Here is a 19,916-nt window from a genome sequence, read left to right on the forward strand (position 1 = left end):
GTTCTCAGTGTTGGGATGTATTAGTAAAGAACAAAAATACCCTGACCTAGTTGAGCTTATATACAGGTGGAGAGACAGACCATATACAAATAAAGTAATAAGTGTTGTGGGAAAAAAAATAGCATAAGGGGCTTGGGGACCAGAATATAGGGAGTGGTAATGTAGTAGCCCTCATTGAGAAGATGACTTTTGTATAGAGTTGCAAGGAGGTGAGGGAGTTCACCATGTAGCTATATAGCTGAGGTGAAAGTTTCTAAGAACCATATAGCTATGCTATCCAGTGAAGGAGAAAGAGAGGAGACAGTTCAGAGGTCATGGGAGACTAGATTGTCTACGGTCTTCCCTGCAGGCCATAGGAAAGGCTTTAGCTTTACTGTTCCTGAAATGGAGAGCTCTGCAAGGTTTTGAGCAGTAACAGAATCTAAGTTTAAAAGGATTACCCTGGGGGGCGCCTGGGTGGCTCAGTTGGTTAGGCGACTGCCTTCGGCTCAGGTCATGATCCTGGAGTCCCTGGATCGAGTCCCGCATCGGGCTCCCTGCTCGGCGGGGAGTCTGCTTCTCCCTCTGACCCTCCCCCCTCTCATGCTCTCTCTCTCTCATTCTCTCTCTCAAATAAATAAATAAAATCTTTAAAAAAAAAAAAAAAGGATTACCCTGGGGGCGCCTGCGTGGCTCAGTTGGTTAAGCGTCTGCCTTCGGCTCAGGTCATGATCCCAGGGTCCTGGGATCAAGCCCCACATGGGACTCCCTGCTCAGTGGGGAGCCTGCTTCTCCCTCTGCCTCTGCCCCTCCCCTTGCTTGTGCTCTCTCGCTCTCAGTCAAATAAATAAATAAAATCTAAAAAAAAAAAAGAGAGAGAGACTACCCTGGCTACTGTATTGAAAAGAGAATGGGGTAGAAAGGCCTCTAGAGTAGTCTAACAATGGTGGAGAAACAAAGCAGGAAAAACAATGGCTCAGATTAGGGTATTAGCAACAGAGGTAGTGAGATATGGCTGGATTCTGGATATACTTGGAAGGTAGAGTCAAGAGACAGAATGGATACAGATGTTGAAGAGAGACATTAAGGAGAACACTCCTTTGTTCTGAGTGGCAGAAAGCATGAGTTGCCATCAGTTGTGTTGGGGAAGGTGGCACAGATCAGAAGTCCAGTTTTGGACATAAAGAGGTGAAAATATTTAACTGGAAATAGGAATGTGGGAGTCAATGGCGTATAAATGGCATTTAAAGTTCTGAGACTGGATGAGATCACCAGGGTGAAAAAGTAGAGAAGAGGCTCAAGGTCACTCCAATTTGAAAGAAGCTGGGTTGAGAGGATGAATCAGCAAAAGAGAATGAGAGGAAGCAACCAGAGGTAGGAGAAAAAGCAGGTGAGTGTGATCTCCTGGAGGAGAGAGTGCAGGGGCGAGTAGGGAGCGGAGGTGAGGGTCTCTCCTCAGGCTGTGCTCTTAAATCTTCCAGGATATTGACGTTCCTTCCCTCCAGACCAGCTTTTTTCCTGGATGAGCAGAGGAACCCCAGCCCATCAACAAAGCTCTCATTTAATTCCCCCGCCCCGCTACAGAGAACAGACATATAGCAAGACTATTTATTGAATTCTTGCCAGCCAGCAGCTCTCCCTCTCCCCTCCTGGCAGGCCCAACCCTCAGCCTCCCACCTGGGCCAGTGGAGTCACCGTGAGCGTGACCCCAGGATCCTTCAGCCAGGCTTCCTGAAACACAGCCCGGGCCTTTCTGGATTGCCTCAGAGGCTCTGTTACTCCTCTCCCTCCACATCCTCCTTCGGGAAGTATGTGATGTAAGCCAGCTGATCCTGGTCCTGGGCGTCAAGGTAAAAGGTCGTGTTGCTGTGGGGGACGCCACCGAGGCATAATGCTGGAGGCAGGGGAGGCGAGCCTGAGTCTGGGTGCCGCTGCACCTCGGCTCCAGGCCCCCTCACTCCCCACTCACCTTTGGAAACGTCGACTTTGTTGGCCGCCAAGATGTCCGCCTGAATGCCGTCTATTTTCATGTACAAGTCCTCGGCATTGCTCTGGGGGCAGGAGCAAGGGGAACGTGCTGAGCCGCCAGGGCAGTCTGGACCTGCACGCGGGCGCGGGGCGCAGGAATGCGGCCGGCTCCGGGGCTGACCGGAAGCGCAGGACAGGGACCCGCAGGACGCGGGGCAGGGGGGGGGGAGGAACCCGAGCCAGCGCAGTCCTTCCCGCAGCGGCCCCGGGCCCAGCGTGCGTGGGGGGTGTGGCCCGGGGGGGACGCCGTGGAGGCCGCACCGTCCGGTCGCGGTCCCGGCTCTGCGGGGCGGGGCGGGGGCACTTACGAGGAAGAGCGTGTAGAGCTCCTCTCCCATGGACCTGCGCACGTGCTCCTCCACCACCGGGAACACCTGCACGAAGTACTGCAGCCGCGGGGGGCGGCGGGGTGACTGCGGTGCCCTCGCCCGGGGCCCGCCGCGCCGCGCCGCCGTCCCGCCGCTCACCTCCAGCGTGAGGCTGGCCTGCCGCTGGCTGTTGCTGTGGTCCGAGTTGCCCATGGCGGCCAACAGGCTGTGCACCACGCGCAGGTGCAGCATCTCCTCGGCGATGGTCGTGTTGCTGCGCGCCAGGACCCTGGGCCGGGAATTCGGGCGGCGGCGACCCCTTGGGATCCTCCGGCGGCCCGAGCTGCCCCCCCCACAACCCCGGAACCCGCGGGCAGCGCCAGCCTGGCTCGCCGCATCCCCCCCACTCCTCCTGCCCGCTTACCCGATGGCCTTGGCCGCCGCGGCCTGCTGTAAGAACACCGGCAGGTGGGCGGTGAGCTGGGGAACCAAGGAGTCTGGCGGAGGGGGCGGCCGTGAGGTGGGAGGCCCGGCTTCCCAAGGCCAGTCCCCTGTCCCGCAGCCCCAGTCCGAGCGGCTCCCTACCGTTGAGGATCTTGGGTTGCAGTTTGCTCGTCTCCTTGACGGACGGTATCAGCAGCTCCACGAGGCCTTTGAGCAGCGCCTGGCACACGTCATAGTTGACCAGGTCCTTGATCAGCTCGATGGCTGGGGAACGGCAGAGGCACTGGGGAGGCCTGACGCTCCAAAACCCCCCATCCCCACCAAGCAAGCAAAGACCCCCTTAAACCAAGTCGCTTCCCTTTACCCCCATCCCCTTCCTGCTCCTTTCCTAGCACCTTTTACTCGCCAGCACCGTGCAAGCTATGTGTGGGGGAAGCTGGGCAGGCAACACCTCAGTCCGGCTGGATCTGGGGCTAAAGAGGAGGAGGAGGGGGCCGAGCCTCATCCGCCACACTCAGCCCTCACAGAACTCGCCATAGAGGGAGGAGGAAAGGTTGGATGGTGAGCCTACCCATCAAGGAGGCTTTGAGGCTGTCAGAGCTGGAGGCCCCACCGAGGTGGGGCCACCTTCGGCTTGGAGGAATCCGGGAATCCGGGTGTCACGGAGGTGGGAGGGGCTAGGTCTTCAAAGGGAGAAAGGATGGGCAAAGCCCCCCGGCGTGGGGGGGGTGGGGGTGAGAGGGAGACAGCGAGTGGGTGGAGGATGTGTGGCAGCAAGTGAGAAGGGTGGAAGCAAGTTTTCTGTAAATACCAAAGCAAGCGGTAGTTTTTGACAAACCATTTATGGAGCCCTTCTTTGCCTAGGCTTTCCACACAGCATCCCCTGGAAGCTCACCATAACCAAAAGAGGTTTGCTTTGCAATGACAGTGTAACTGTTAGCCCACCTCACCTTTTTTTTTTTTAAAAAAGATTTTATTTATTAATTTGACAGAGAGAGACAGCGAGAGAGGGAACACAAGCAGGGGGAGTGGGAGAGGGAGAAGCAGGCTTCCCGCTGAGCAGGGAGCCTGATGAGGAACTCGATCCCAGGACACTGGGATCACGACCTGAGCCGAAGGCAGACGCTTAACGACTGAGCCACCCAGGCGCCCCTAGCCCATTTCACTTTTGAGAGAGTGAGGCACAGAGGCAAAGCGCTTTGGCTAAGGTACGGGGTGGAAGCAAAAGGAAAGACTTGGTTAGGAAGGAACTAGGATTTATTGAAGGGGCTTTCCTAGAGGTACTTCCCAATCATTCGTTCTTTCCGCCATTCTCTCGGCCTTTGCGCAAGCCTGCACTAAACGCCTGATGCGCCAGGTGCACAGTATAGCACTACAAAAGGGGTTAGGCTGTGGGGGTGCCTGGGAAGATGGGGAAACGGGGGACGGAATATTTTTATAAAGAGAAGGGAATCGCATAGAGGCAGAGCTGGGCGGGGGTAGGGTGAGTTGTTCATGTGATGGAACACTGGTGTTACTTTAAACACACGTGCTTGCTACGTTGAAGACAGATCGCGCTGTTTCCCAGCACAGAGTGGGGTGCGGCCCCTCTCTCCACTTAACTCGTAGGGGAGCTGAGACTTTGGGGAAGCGCGGTTCCCTGACTAGCTCATTTACATACCAGAACTCATATAGACACATGGGAACTAGTACCAGGAATATCTTTGAATAATGAAAATTAACCTTTTATAGCCTTGTCAGGAAAGCTTTGCCCAGTAAGGATATGCTTGAGATAATTCTCTGTCATGGAAGAAAAGCGTTTGCTGGTAGGTGCAAAGGCACCGCAAGTGTAGGGGGATCAGCCGGTATCCGGGACCGGGGCACAGGAGCAACATACATGTTGTTTCTTTCCATTTTAACTGGGTCTTTGATAACAGATACCAAGAACCTTTTGTGGGAAGAAACACTAGGGAATTGGTAGTGCAATTTCTGGAGGCCTTACTTAGGGCTAAGTGTTGTCTGTGTCAAAGACAGATTCATAGGTTCATGATCTGACCATGAAACAATATTGCTGTTTGAGATCTCAAGACTTTCTATGGTTGGGCAAAGTGCCTTTTTTCTTTTTCTTTTTTTTAAGTTAGTAAACATTGTTCTATCGTGTTAATTTTTTTTTTTTTAAGATTTTATTTATTTATTTGAGAGAGAAAGAATGAGAGACAGAGAGCATGAGAGGGAGGAGGGTCAGAGGAAGAAGCAGACTCCCTGGGAGCCCGATGCGGGATTCGATCCCTGGACTCCAGGATCGTGATCTGAGCCGAAGGCAGTCGCTTAACCAACGGAGCCACCCAGGCACCCTCGTGTTAATTTTTTTTAAGAAAACAACTCGTTTAGAGTCCACGCATGAATGGAGGAAAGGCAGAGCCAGAGCATCTTTCAAACTGACTTCTCAGTGGGCCAGGAACGTGAGGCAGCTGGATCCCACAACTCATGAGATCCTGATCCGAGGCGTAAACCAAGAGTCGATGCTTAGCCAGCTGAGCCTCCTGGGCGCCCCTTAAAGAATGTTTTGGGTCCCCTCCACCCCAGCAGTGGGTGGGGCAGGTGCAGACCCTGCACTACTGTGAGCCAACCCTACCATCTCACCCAGAGGGCTCATTTGCATATCCATGGGTGCCACCCCCAGTACTACATTTTCGTTTAAAACTGCACACTTCCCTGTTTCCTTGGATCAACATGTCTTTTCCAAAAATCCCTTTCACAAATTTTCCTAGCAGGGTGACGGTGGCACAGGAATAGACACCAGTCTTGGAGAACTGCAGTCAGTTATGGAAAGAGTGGCAAACATAGCTAAGTATACTCTGGTTTCTCTTCAGATTGCATATCTCACCTTTTACTAAAGATTTCCGTGGAGAGGAATGTTTGCAAGTTTGCCTTATTTCTGAGCTCAAAGGAAACGTTTCCAGTGTTTCATCTATTAGGTATGGCATTTGTTATAGTTTTTTGTAGATATCTCTTATTGGACAGACATTGTTTTCAAACTTTTTTCCTATTAAGATGATGTATGTGCATTCCTAGATGACATATTATCCTTGGCAAATGCTGCTAGATTGTTTGCTAATATTTTGTGTAGAGTTTTTGCAGCTATGAGGGTAAGATTGGTGTATAATTTCTCTTTTGCATGGTCTCCTTGATGGATTTTTATATTAAGATTAGGCTAACCTTAAAAAAAAGATTAGGCTAAACTTAGAAAATGAGTTGGGGTTTATATTCTTTTTCTAATCTTTTTTTTTTTTTAAAGATTTTATTTTTTAGAGAGCGAGCGAGAGAGAAACAGCATGAGAGGGGCAAGGGTCAGAGGGAGAAGCAGGCTCCCCGCTGAGCCGGGAGCCCGATTTGGGACTCAATCCCAGGACCCTGGGATCATGACCTGAGCCGAAGGCAGACGCTTAACCATCTGAGCCACCCAGGCGCCCGCTCTTTTTCTAATCTTGAGAAGAGTTTGAGTAAGACGAGAATTTTATCTTGAATTTTTTTTTTTAAGATTTTTCGGGCTCCTGGGTGGCTCAGTTGGTTAAGCGACTGCCTTCGGCTCAGGTCATGATCCTGGAGTCCCGGGATCGAGTCCCGCATCGGGCTCCCTGCTCAGCGGGGGGTCTGCTTCTCCCTCTGCCCTCTTCCCTCTCGTGCTCTCTCATTCTTTCTCTCTCAAATAAATAAATAAAATCTTTAAAAAAAAAGATTTTATTTATTCATTTGACAGAGAGGGGGGGAGAGCAAGCACAAGCAGGGGGAGCAGAGGGAGAGGGAGAAGCAGGCTCTCTGCCAAGTAGGGAGGCCGATGTGGGGCTCCATCCCAGGACCCTGGGATCATGACCCTAGCTGGTGGCAGACGCTTAACCAACTAAGCCACCCAGGTGCCCCTATCTTGAATGTTTGACAGAATTCTCTAAAGCTGACTTTATGGGAAAAAAAATTACTGATTCATTTTCTTTAATGATTAGAGGACTATTTGGGTTTTCTCTTTCTTCATAAGTCCATTTTGGTAGGTTATAATTTCTAGCAGTTTTCATCTACATTTTCAAACATTGAAAAAAATTCATTATCTCATCTTTTTATCATTTTAATGAGAGTAGCATTTTTAGTGATGTCTTCTTTTATATTCTTCATATTGATTATGTGACTTTTCTCTTTTTGCATCAAATCCCTTTGCCCCCAAGTCCCATGGGGGTAACACACTTTGATGCCGGCTTGTGCAGTGGTGTGCACTACAATGAGAAACACAAGACCTGAATGTTACAGTCAGTAAGCATTCCTGCCTTTTGCTCTAAAGGGGGAAATGTCTTTATTTTCCAAAGCTGTTTGCTCATCAAGATCCTTGAAAAGATAGTTTGGGACAATGAGTTGTTATTTCACTTAAAAGATATGCAGAAATGTGATAGACCTGTAGAGAATTGTCTCCTAGGATCATTTTTCTTTTGCTAGTAGTAATCCTTCAGTAGACATTCTTGCCTTGTTCCTGAACTCAGGGGCAAAGCATTCAATGCTTCACTATTTCTTTTTTAAAGATTTTATTTATTTGACAGAGAGAGAGACAGCAAGAGAGGGAACACAAACAGGGGGAGTGGGAGAGGGAGAAGCAGGCTTCCTGCTGAGCAGGGAGCCCGATGTGGGGCTCGATCCCAGGACCCTGGCATCATGACCTGAGCCGAAGGCAGATGCTTAATGACTGAGTCACCCAGGTATCCTCAATGTTTCACTATTAAGTATAATGTTAGCTGTAGGGTTTTGGTAGATGCTTTTTTTTTTTTTTTAAATCAACTTGGGGAAGTTCTCCTCTAGTTCTATTTTCCTGAGGGTTTCCTGAGGGTTCATCAATGGGTGCTGACATTGTCAAATGCATTTTCTGCATTGATTGATATAATAATGTGATTTTTCTTCTTTAGCCTGTTAATTTGGTAGATTAAATTGACTGATTTTTTGGATATTGAACAGCTTTGCATTCTGGGAATGAACCCCAATTGGTCATGGTGTATGATTCTTTTTATATATTGCTGAATTCTAATTGCTAATCTTTTGTTAAGGATTTTTGCATCTATATTGATGATGGATATTGATCTGTACTCTTCTTGTACTGCCACTGTCTGGTTTTGGTATTAGGGTAATACTAGCCTCATGAAAAAAATATTTTTAAAGATTTTATTTATTTATTTGCTAGAGAGATAGAGAGAGAGCGCAAGCAGGTAGAGTGGCAGGCAGAGGGAGAGGGAGAAGCAGGCTCCCACTGAGCAGGGAGGCCGATGTGGGACTTGACCCCAGGACCACGGGATCACGACTTGAGTCGAAGGCAGACGCTTAACTGACTGAGCCACCCAGGCACCCCACTAGCCTCATAAAATTAATTAGGAATTATTTCCTTCCCTTCTGTTTTCTAGAAATATAGAATTGTGTTCTATAAATGCCATTATACCCTGCTGGTTGATGATGTTGAGTACTATATACTTGCTGATTTTTCTTTTCATTATTTGTTTTAAAATTTCATTTATTTGAGAGAGAGAGATGAGAGACAGAGCACAAGCAGGGGGAGGCAGAGGGAGAGGGAGAAGCAGACTCCCTGTTGAGCAGGGAGCCCCATGCGGGACTCAATCCCAGGACACTGAGATCATGGCCTGAGCCAAAATCAGATGCTTAGCTGACTGAGCCACCCAGGTGCCCCTACTTTGTGTGATATTAATAGAGCTACTCCTATTTTCCTTTCATTACTACTTTCATGAAATATTTTTCTATCTTTTTACTTTCGACCTGCCTATATTCTTTTATTTGAAGTGAATTTCTTGGAGACAGTACATACTTGAGTCATTTTGTGTGGATTTATTTTGATTTAGCCTTTTTAGACTTTGTTGTGGGTTGGTGTCTTTCATCAGTTCTTGACAACTCTCCACCATTGTCTCCTTAATGGTGCTGCCCTAGTCTTTCTTTTTTCTCTTTGCCTCTATTAGATAGTCTCACTCTTATCCTTACTTTTCTTCCCCTCTTCCAGGTGACTAATTTTCTCTTCACCTGTGTCTACTCTACTATTAAATGTGTACACTGAGGAATTACTTTTAGCTATTGTATTTTTTTTTTAAAGATTTTATTTATTTATTTGACAGAGAGAGGGAGGGAGAGAGAACATGAACAGGGCGAATGGCAGGCAGGAGGAGAAGCAGGCTTCCCGCTGAGCAAGGAGCCCGACGTGGGACTCGATCCCAGGACCCTGGGATCATGACCTGAACTGAGGGCAGACGCTTAATGACTGAGCTACCCAGGTGTCCCTGGGTTGGTTATATATTTGCAAAATTAATTGTAGGGAAAAACTTCAGAACTACGATGCAGATCCTTTCTTCCAGAAAGCACTTTCCTTTCTTCTTTCAGCCACCCGGGCACTAACAGTTCTGAACCACTTTTGTCAGAGTTCAAGACTTGAGGTTTCTTGGACCACACAGGTGGTTGTACAATAGCCAATAGCCAATGATTTGCTCATCAATCACCAATAACCATGCCTACACAGTGAAACTTCATAAAAACCCTGAAGTGAGAGGTTCAGAGAACTTCTGGATTGGTGAACACACTGAAGTGTGGGAGAGTGGTGTGCCTGGAGCGGTCCCCCAATCCATACCTTGCCCTATACATCTCTTCCATTTTCCTGTTCCTGATCTGTATCCTTTACAACTAAACCGTTAATACTAAGCAAAATGCTTTCCTGAGTTTTGTGAGTTGTTCTAGCAAATGACTGAACTTGAAAGGGAGGAAGGGTTGCATGAACCCCCCGGCTTTGTAGCCAAGTTGGACAGAAGTATGAATAACGGGCGCCTGGGCGGCTCAGTCGTTAAGCGTCTGCCTTCGGCTCAGGTCATGATCCCAGGGTCCTGGGATCGAGCCCCGCATCGGGCTCCCTGCTCGGTGGGAAGCCTGTTCTCCCTCTCCCACTCCCCCTGCTTGTGTTCCCTCTCTCGCTGTCTCTCTGTCAAATAAATAAATAAAATATTTTAAAAAAAAGTATGAATAACATGGGAACCTAATACTTACGACTGGCATTTGAAGTAAGGGCAGTCTTAAGGTGCCGAGCCCTTAAACCCGTGGAGTCTGAAGCTAACTCCGGGTAGTGTCAGAATTGAACTGAATTATAGGGTACCCAATTGATGTCTGCGAAGAACTGGACAATTGCTTGGTGTGGAAACCCCCCTCCCCCCATTTGGTGTGAGAAGTGTTGTGAGTAAAAACAACTCAACATCAATCCCTCCAGAAGGGGGACTGATCCAAATTTCCTAGCCTACCATTATCAGGAAGAAGAGTCTTCTTCACCTGCCTCTTGTTACTTATTCTTCTAGACTTACCTCAGAAATTAGCTTTCAAGTAGCTCTGTCTGGCCTGTCCTCCCTCTGCCTCCACTCTGGACCACCGAGGTCTCTGGCCTTACAGCCCCCCTTTCTCACCACGGAGTACCGCCGTCATCAGTCAGGGTCTCTCCACGACTGTGAACTCCAGCGAACGTATCTGAGGCAGCTCTGCCTCCCCAGAGCCTCAAAGCAGTCCAGTCCATAGACGGCTGAAAAGAAGCGACTGGAGCCTGCCTTCCCGTGCGCGGGTAACGGCAGCCCGGCACCGTGCCTGGAGACCGCGGGCCCGGTGAGAGCGGCCCTCAGGGGCGGCCCCGCGCTACCCACTGCCGCCCTCGCCCGCCCCGAGCCGTGCAAGCGGCCCCGGCCCCGCCTCTCGGCAGGCTGGAGAGCCGCGGCCGCCAGAGCGCCGCCCTGCCGCCCCCGATGGCCGGCTCAGCCCGGAAGCGAGGCGCGCGCCCGGGCGCTCACGTCAGAGGCGGCGCGCGGGCGGAAGGGCCTGCGCAGTGGGGGCCGGGGGGGCGGGGCGGCGGCCGGGTGGCCAGGCGGGCGGGGGCAGGCCCCGCGCGGGTCCGCAGCGCACGCAGGGCGGCGGTCCGCAGGAGGCGGCGGCCAGCTCCTGGCAGCGCTACGTGCTGACCCCACACACGCATGGGGTGCCTAGCCATGAACACGGGCTGATTATAATCTTGTCAGAAGACTGTCACTGGCAGTCCCCAGCCGCGCAGCGGCCTGTTTACCCGGAGGCGGAGGCTGGGGAGGCAGCCAGCAGCCCCCTCCTGGGTCTCAGGCGCCATACACGGTTCTCCTGCCTGGTGCCGAGCGCCGTCAGCTCCCAACGCTCCCAGGAGGAGGGGTGCCCACGTCTCCACTCCAGGACTCAGAGTGTTCTTTGGCAGGAAGGAGAACCGGTCTGGGCTGTGAGTCGGTCTAAGGAAAGGTACCAGTAAGGCCTGCCCCAGGTTGCCCTTGTCCCAAGTCCTGGGGGGGCCTCCCATCCACCCACACCGCAGAGCCATGGAGCATACAGAGGCCCCGTCCTGAAGCCCCACACAAAGCCAGTCTTGTCTCCGCCTGTTTCTCCTAATCATTTACTCTCTGGCAGAAGGACTCTTAAGGACATCCCTGCTACCCCTTCTCGCGCTTAGTATTCTGGGGACAGGCCTTGTGCGGCCTCCCCTTTTCTCCCTGGACCAGCCTGATTCAGAAGCCGCTGCTTCATTCAGAAACACTTCCTAGGACTGTCCAGCTGCTGCTGGCTCCTGGGCTTCCTCTTTCTTCCAGGTCTTCCTGCCCTCCCAATCCCAGTGGCCCCCCACTCCAGCCTCCCGTTGCTCAGATGTGGTTCTAACTTGGGATCACAGAGGGAGAGGGACCAGCACACTGACCCCCCCCCCCCCCCCGGGGCCTCCCCCAAACATTCTCCCACTTGGACAAAAATGCAGCCTGGGATGCCTCAGGCCGCTTGGCCGGTGCATGAAACCCCCAAGTCTTTCTCACTTGTTCTCTTATTGTTTGGTTATGAAACTTTCTTCCTTCTTTTTGAATTAGTGGGGTTTTGGATCAGTGTGCTTGGCCCGCCCTCACGCCCAACTCCGCTGAGCCTAGTCAGCTGCTGCACAGCTCGCCTCCCTTAGTAGTTGGGCTCTTTCCCAGGCCCAAGCTGACGGCATCTGAGTGCCAGGACGCCTGCGAAAAACCCTTGCCTGTGCCTAAGAGAGTTCTCCCTGCAGCAAGAAATGACTCAGAGAATACTCAGGGTGGAAAGAATGAATGAAAATATTTTTATGAAATTTCCCTGACCACAAAACATATTTTCTGCCCACGTAGGACCAAGTTCTCCAGGAGATAAATATCTGCTTTTGCCTACTCACTTTACCCTAAACGCTTAAGCCTTCATTGCTAGTGTGTCTGCAACACTTGGAACTCCTTGGAAAAATGAAACTTTATTCACTGAATCATTTTTGATTGAGTTTTAAAATTCACAGCTGTCCATGTTTACACCAAAAGTGAAAGGGCTAGTCTCTGTCCAAATATCTCCATAGGAACCACAGCCAGTTACAACTCTTTACCCACTGTGCTAGTTCTGAAGCATAGCAGAGCATTCAGAAAGCGAAGGGCAACGGGGGATTACTGTCTTAGGCAGCTTTGCCCGAAGCTTGTGTTGCTGACAACACCCAACTGTCCTAAATTGTTTCAGTCACTGATTTATTCATTGGTTCATTCATTTATCTAACAAAATACTTTCTGAGCATCTTCTGTGTGCCAGACCCCTGTGCTATGGCTACGAGGAGGACAAAGATACAATCCCTGCCCTCAGGGATGACACAGTTTAATGGGGGATACCAGTAAGGAAACTGGTATGTACGCTGTAGTATTATAAGAGCCATGGGAACACAAAGCAAGTCAGGTTAGTGTGAGGGTATGTTGAGGAACTGGGGGACAGAGAATCAGGAGAAGGCTCTCTTGGAGAAGGTGACATGTGAGCTGACAAAGCCATGGAGGAGAAGGGAGGCACTGGAATGAAGAATGTGGCAAGTGCATGCCACCATTGTGGCCGGACAAGCAGGGAGGTCTGGCTAGGACATGGGGTGTTGGGTCATGGAGTGAGACCTAAGCCTGAGGAGACAGACTGGCTTCTGAGGACTTTGCATGTGCCAGCCACTGCATAGGGCAGGTGTTTTTTCTTGTCTTTCATTTCAAAGATTAAAAAAATATATATTTATTTAGAGAGAGCGCACATGCATGCTCACAGGTGAGCAGGGAGAGGGGCAGAGGGAGGGGAGAAAGGGAATCTCAAGCAGACTCCGCACTGAGTATGGAGCCTGACGTGGGGTTCTATCCACGACCCCGAGATCATGACCTGAGCTGAAATCAAGAGTTGGATGCTCAACTGACTGAGCCACCCAGGAGCCCCTCTTGTCTTTCATTTCAGAGGAAACTGACTCAAAAATGTTGAGTAGCTTACCCAAGATCAAACAGCTAAAAAGTAGCAGAATGACTCTGTCGGGATTCCAAAACTCATATTTTTCACCACTAAGCTCTGCTGCCTCGGCTCGGGTGGAGGATGAGGACGACGGACTGTGTGGGGACCATGCTAGAGAGATGGAGGTTGGCTTAGAGGTGAGAAATATAGAGATATGAGTTACAGCAGTGGAGACAGAATGAAGAATAGGGAGATTTGAACGATAGTAAGGAGTTAAGAGTTGACTGGTCTTGTTAGAAGTTGATTGTAGGTGGGAAGGAAGAAGAGATGGCAATGACCTACATTTCCAGCCTTGGGTGCTTTTCACTGAGATTGGGACCTTAGAGCTGGAATCTCAGGAGTCCAGTTCTGAACATGGTCAGTGACACCCGAGGGGAGATGTTCAGAAGGCAAATGGAAAAATTGGGATGGAGCTCAGGAGAGCAGTGTGAGCTGGAAAGAGGTCACTCAACTGCTCTGCCCGACTGCCACAAGATGGGAATAATAATTGTTCCTACTCTGTCAGCTTGTTGTGAGGACTAACGAGTAGAGAGCTGGAGCAGTACCTAACATGGAGTAGACACCTTATAAAGGCGAGCCGTTCGTGTTTCTAGCACTATAGACGGTCACTGAAACCAGGGGAGTAGATGAGGTACCAGAGACAGAAAGGAAAGAGAAGAGCAGGGGACCTGGGATTGAATCCTGAGAGAAAAAGAAACCTGCACCTAAGGGACTGGTGGAGGGATGGGAATGTACAAAGGACTGAGCAACAGTTTCCTGACAGAGAGGAGGAAACTAGGAGAGTTCAGGTCAGGGAAGGAAGAGATCAGAGTATTCAGGGAGGAGAGTGTGATCAGGAGGGTTAGAGGCATGGGGAGGTCACACCCGTTGAGGCTGAGAAGCAGCTGCTTTGTGCTGCCTGGCACAGCAGTAGACCAAACAGATGCAAAGTGGCGCACTGACGCTCACGGAAACTGCAGTGCGGAAGAAGGGATCCCTCCAGTCCAAAGAGCAACCACAGAAGCCACAGCCTGTCAGCCCGGGGAGAAAGTTCCTTGATCACCTGTCTGATAGCTGAAGAAACCCTGAACAAATGACTTGCCTGGCGAATCACAACAAATAGGAGACAGGGTCGCAGTGGTGGGCTCGGTATTCTTTGGACAGACGGAAACTTAGACATGGCATTGCACCTGGGAACTGTGGCATGTGACTATTTTCCTTCCTTCCCTCCTTCCTTCCTTCCTTCCTCCCTCCCTCCCCCTCTCGCTCCCCCCTTCCTTCCTTCCTTCGATTTATTTATTTATTGGGGGGAGGGGCTGAGGGAGAGAGAGTCTCAAGCCCACTCAGGACTGGGGACGGGGCTTGATCTCACCACCCTGAGATCAGGGCCCTGAGATCACGACCTGCGCCAATACCAAGAGTCGGTCGCTTAACCGACTGCGCCATCCAGGCGCCCCAGCACGCAACGATTTCTAAGGCACTCGGCACTGAGGAAGTTTGTTTTATAATTTTTTGCTCCTAGAGCCTTGGGAAACCCGAGTCCCAGTTCTTGGTCTTCACTTCCACGCGAGACTGCCACCTACTGGCCACATGTGAGAAGTGTGCTTCAGTGAGCGTCCAGACACAGGTTTGCTTCCTTTTCCAGGGGTGAGAGTGTGAATACACTTGGCAAGTTGCTGTTATAAGGAAGAGACCAGTGTCAAGGACCTTCCTGACCAGCCGCATTCTATCTCTGATTCCTGTACATCTCACCACCTCTTTCACCACCTCCTGTTCAAAGCCCATTGTTGAAACATAAAAAGCATATTTTACACACTACTTCTTTTAAAAAAGCCAGTCGATGAAGTAATTAATGTTATGTGCTCTGGGGTATATGTACTGCTTCTGAATTAAGAATTACTGTAGTGTCTTCCACGGGTGTCTCCTCTTCCGGGCAAGGCTCCCGGAGTCCAACCAGCCCGTGCACGGGCACCTGAGTGGGGCACTGACCACTGCCCCAGGCGCCCGAGGGGAGACAGTGCCAGGTCCGGGCGGACAAGAGGTTTGGAGGGCCAGGTAAACTGGGCCATTAGAAAGGAGTGTTCCCCAAGGACTTTCTATTTAAAAACAAACAAACAACTACGGGAGACTGTTTAATAAAACTTAGGAAGAGTGAATAAAGTGTGGCAGTTGAAGTATATAATTTTGGGGAAATAACCTATCTTTAAGAATATTCAGCAGATTTTTGGGGCGCCTGGGTGGCTCAGTCGTTACGCGTCTGCCTTCGGCTCAGGTCATAGTCCCAGGGTCCTGGGATCGAGCCCCTAATAGGGCTCCCTACTCAGCGGGAGGCCTGCTTCTCCCTCTCCCACTCCCCCTGCTTGTGTTCCCTCTCACTGTCTGTCTCTGTCAAATAAATAAAATCTTAAAAAAAAAAAAAAGAACATTCAGCAGATTTTTATGTTAAACTATCCTTTAGCATCAGAGCGTTGTGACTGTTGTTCAATGAAGTCACACGGGACGGGTGGCCTCTTACACAGCCGGAAAGGCTGAAACTTCTACTGATGTGGATTAGCTCAGAAGCAGAAAGTAAAGGCACAAGGTTCTATGGGGCAAAAGGTGTAGTTTTGGTTTTTTTTTAAAGCTTTTATTTATTTATTTGACAGAGAGAGACACAGCGTGAGAGGGAACACAAGCAGGGGGAGTGGGAGAGGGAGAAGCAGGCTTCCCGCCGAGCAGGGAGCCCGATGTGGAGCTCGATCCCAGGACCCTGGGATCACGACCTGAGCCGAAGGCAGATGCTTAACACCTGAGCCACCCAGGCGCCCAAAAGGTGTAGTTTTAAAAATGAGATCTTATAGTATTTGCATGACCCTGAGAAGGGCATAAAGCTAAGAAAACATTATTATGTTTTATGGTAATAATACTGTCCATCCTCAGGTTTTTGACTGTTTCTCAAAAGTGGTAAAAATTTTAAAAGTCTTATTTTTGTAATACTGGAGAGATAGGACAGTGTGGTGGTGAGGATTTGGGTGCAGGGGTCAGATTGCCTGGGTGTGACCCACAACTTTCCCACTTATCGTCTCCGAGACTTTGGGCGGGTTATTCAATTGCTCTCTGCCTCAGTTTCCTCATCTGAAAACTGGGGATTATAATAGTACCTATTTCTCAGAATTGTTCTGAGGACTGTATGACATAATTGAAGAGCTTAAAACAGTGCCAGGCACACAGTCCTCACTGGTAGTGATGACTAGTTATCATTACTGGTATTATGACTGCTGGGTCAAAGCTCTAGCCCGGCAGGGACTTCGTTTTGTGTGTCACTATACACTCAGTGCCCAGCCCAGTGCCTGCTCTTTTGAATAAGTAAATGAATGAACAAAAAATGTAAATCATTTAAAAATAAACCAACCAATGGGGCACCTGGGTGGCTCAGTCGGTTGAGCGTCTGCCTTCGGCTCAGGTCATGATCCCAGGCTCCTGGGATCGAGTCCTGCATCGGGCTCCTTGCTCTGCGGGGAGCCTGCTTCTCCCTCTCCTCCCCACTTGTGCTCTCTCTCACTATCTCTGTCTCTCTCTCTCTCTCAAATAAATAAATAAAATCTAAAAAGAAAGTAAAAAAATAAAAATAAATCAACAAAGGACATTATCAAAAAGGTGAAAAGACAAGGGCACCTGGGTGGCTCAGTCGGTTAACACGTCTGCCTTTGGCCCAGGTCATGATCCCGGGGTCCTGGGATGGAGCCCCACGCTGGGCTCCCTGCTCGGCAGGGGAGTCTGCTTCTCCCTCTCCCTCTGCCTCTCCCCTTGCTTGTGTGCTCACTCACTTTCTCTCTCTCTCTCCAATAAATAAATAAAATCTTTTAAAAAAAATAGTGAAAAGACAACAGAATGGGAGAAACCATTCTAGTATCCAGAATATACAAAGAACTCCTACAACTCAAGAGCGAAAAGACAAACAAGCCAATTTTTAAAAATGGGAATAGGGGGGCACCTGGGTGGCTCAGTCGTTGGGCATCTGCCTTTGGCTCATGTCATGATCCCAGGGTCCTGGGATCAAGCCCCGCATCAGGCTCTCTGCTCAGCGGGGAACCTGCTTCTCCCTCTCCCACTCCCCCTGCTTGTGTTCCCTCTCTCACTGTGTCTCTCTCTGTCAAATAAATAAAATCTTAAAAAAAAAAATGGGCATAGGACTTGAGAAGGTATTTCTCCAAGGAAGAAATATAAATGGCCAACAGGCACTTGAAAAGATGTTAACATCTTTAGTCATTAGGAAAATGCAAACCAAAACCACAATGAGGTACCACCACTCTGCATGCACTAGGATGGCTATTTAAAAAAAAAAGGACAATGACAAGTGTTGACAAGGGTGTGGAGAAATTAGAACCCTCACATATTGCTGGTGGGAACGGAAACTGGCACAGCTGGGTTTTTTTTTTTTTTTTTTTTGAGATGGTACAGTGGTTTTAAAATATGTCCACAAAAGTTCTAGTCTGTTTCCTCTCAAGGGGTGGAGCCCATTTCTCCTCCCTAGCCGCCAGCCGCGCCCCCCCCCCCCCCCCCCCGCCAATGACCAGGGTGAACAGAAGTGACAGTGTGCAACTTCTGAGAGAGATTAGATTATAAAAAGTAGTGGGGCCCCCTCTTTGCGCTCTCTCAGATCACTCGCTCTGGGAGAAGCCAGCTGCCCTGGTGTGAGGACAGTCAAGCAGCCCGATGGAGAGGCCCACGTGGTGAAGACTCAAGGCTTCCTGTCAAAAACAAGCTCTAACTCGCCAGGTGTGTGAGTGAGCCACATCTGAAGGTGCGGGGGGGGGGGTCCTCCAGGTCCCGTCATACCTTCGGATGACCGCAGCCCCTGCTGACTGCTTGACTGCAGCCTCATGAGATACCTGGAGCCAAAACCACTCAGTTAAGCTGTTCCCAGATTCCTGAGCCACAAAAACTGTGTGAGATAAGAAATGTTTTTTTGGGGGGCTCCTGGGTAACTCAGTCGGTTAAGCATCTATCTTCAGCTCAGGTCATGATCTCAGGGTCCCAGGATTGAGTCCCTCATCAGGCTCCCTGCTTCTCCCTCTGTATTCTCTCTCTCTCTCAAATAAATAAAAATCTTTAAAAAATGTTTATTTTTTTAGCCACTAAGTTTTGAGGTAATTTGTTATAGAGCAATGTATAATGGATTACAGATGGATTGATTTAACAGCTTTTGTAGATTTCTGCAAAGTTTGAATATAACGACTTTCATTTTGTCTTCAAAGCAGCATTTTGAGGAATCTTCATTTGTCTCTGCCCAAGCTCTGTAGCTATATGGCAGGGAACGGGGACCTGGTGGGGGACCCTGCTGGATGTCACCATACTGTGTGGCCTAGCCCACCCATCCTTGAGAAGAGGGGATGGGGAGAGGTGGGACAGAGAAAGGGAGACCAAGGGCTAGAGAAGGGGGCCAACCAAGGGCAGATAGGGGTGAAGGCCCAGGGAATTCTGAAGTCCCGGCTTCTCCCAGCTCTCTTAGGTCCTACTGATACAACCAATGGCTAAATTTTACAAATATTTAAAGGAAACATGTTGTCAGTAAATTGGTAATTTGGTGAATTGGGCACGCAGCAAATTGGTCATTTGACTAATTGATTTTTGGCAGGCATATATTTGGGAAGTTAATTTACAATGATTGGTCTGCTTCTAATTAAGTCATACATAGTAATTTTTATGATCCTAAGGTAATAATTGATTTGTAAAAGATACCAATATATTTACACACACATATGTATTTCAAATTCCCAACAGAACTCATTAATTTCTTCTTCTGCAAAACTTTCTATGACTTTGACATTTCTCTTCTCTAGGAAGGGAGGCCAGTGAACGAGTACTTCCACGGCTTTAGATTGCTTGTCATGATTAAGTCCCTGCCTGACACCAATTCCTGGAATAGCAATCCTCCCTGGGAGGAAACTGCCATTTTTCACTTCACAGAAATCATAAATGGAGATAAATTCCAGGCAGGACCACTTTGAAGAAGGCCTCCCTTAATTTTAATTTTGGCTCTCTAATGTTAAATGGGATCATCATTAAAAGAAATTCTAAAATCTTAATTCTAGGGAAAAAAAAACCCTCAGAAATTAGTGGACATCATTACCCTTTCCCTGCTTATTTCTACTTCAAAGTGAGGAATAGACAGAGAATGGACAACCAGAATCCCCTGTACTGAGGACTGGAAAACCATTCCTTGGCGCACAGGTTTCTCTTCCACTCTTTCGGAAGAAAAAAGGTGCCGTGTGGAACCATACTGGAGCCTGAGGGGAAAGGAAAAATCAGTACTAGCCTCTCCTTCCAGCTGTGACCCCCAGCTGTCTTCCTGGTGGGCTCCACATAACAGGGAGCCGAGATAATCCATCTCTGCTGTGTCCTGTTGTAATACTTGACCTACATACTATGCGAGAGTTAAAATAGTGATCATTTTATGACACTAAATTTGGAGTGGTTTGTTAGAAGCAGTGGGTGACCACAGCATCCACTCTCTGTGCATGTGGCCTTCCCATCTCCTACCTTCCTCTAGGAAACATTCCTTTTTTTCCCCGCTTCTCCAAACTCTCTTCCTTGGCCTTAAGAACTCTCAGGAAATAAAAGGTCATTTAATGCACACAGCCTGCACTTCGCCATCTGGGCTGAAAAAATTAGGTATTTCAAATTCTATTTCCAATTTAATGACTGTCACTATAAACGAGGATATACAAGATTCACTCATCTCCATTCATTCATTCGACAAATATCTAAGAGGCTACTTTTGCCAGTACTCTGTAGGCACCAGGGTACAATGGTAGACAAAGATGATGAAGCCTCAGCTCTTGTGGAGCTGACTTT

General features: G+C 49.2%; 1 protein-coding gene across 4 annotated transcripts in view; it reads right to left on the bottom strand.

Moving 5' to 3' along the window:
• Positions 1-1,573: 1,573 nt before the first annotated feature.
• The window catches only part of ARMH1 (armadillo like helical domain containing 1), a 48,297-nt gene continuing 29,954 nt past the window's right edge, over positions 1,574-19,916 (bottom strand). For 3 of the 4 annotated variants that reach the window (XM_035018745.1, XM_035018746.1, XM_035018747.1), the window contains exons 8-13: positions 2,901-3,023; positions 2,740-2,812; positions 2,475-2,604; positions 2,316-2,393; positions 1,949-2,030; positions 1,574-1,817 (exon numbers count right to left, since the gene is read on the bottom strand). In XM_035018745.1, coding sequence (XP_034874636.1) covers positions 1,645-1,817; positions 1,949-2,030; positions 2,316-2,393; positions 2,475-2,604; positions 2,740-2,812; positions 2,901-3,023 — 659 coding nt within the window. In that variant the 3' untranslated portion in view covers positions 1,574-1,644. Of the gene's footprint in view, positions 1,874-1,948; positions 2,031-2,315; positions 2,394-2,474; positions 2,605-2,739; positions 2,813-2,900; positions 3,024-19,916 lie in introns of all 4 variants that reach the window. The other variant, XM_035018748.1, reaches the window with a different exon arrangement.

This window comes from Mirounga leonina, unplaced genomic scaffold (assembly GCF_011800145.1).
Source record: "Mirounga leonina isolate KUSES-001 unplaced genomic scaffold, KU_Mleo_1.0 Mir_173, whole genome shotgun sequence".
Taxonomy (NCBI): Eukaryota; Metazoa; Chordata; class Mammalia; order Carnivora; family Phocidae; genus Mirounga; species Mirounga leonina.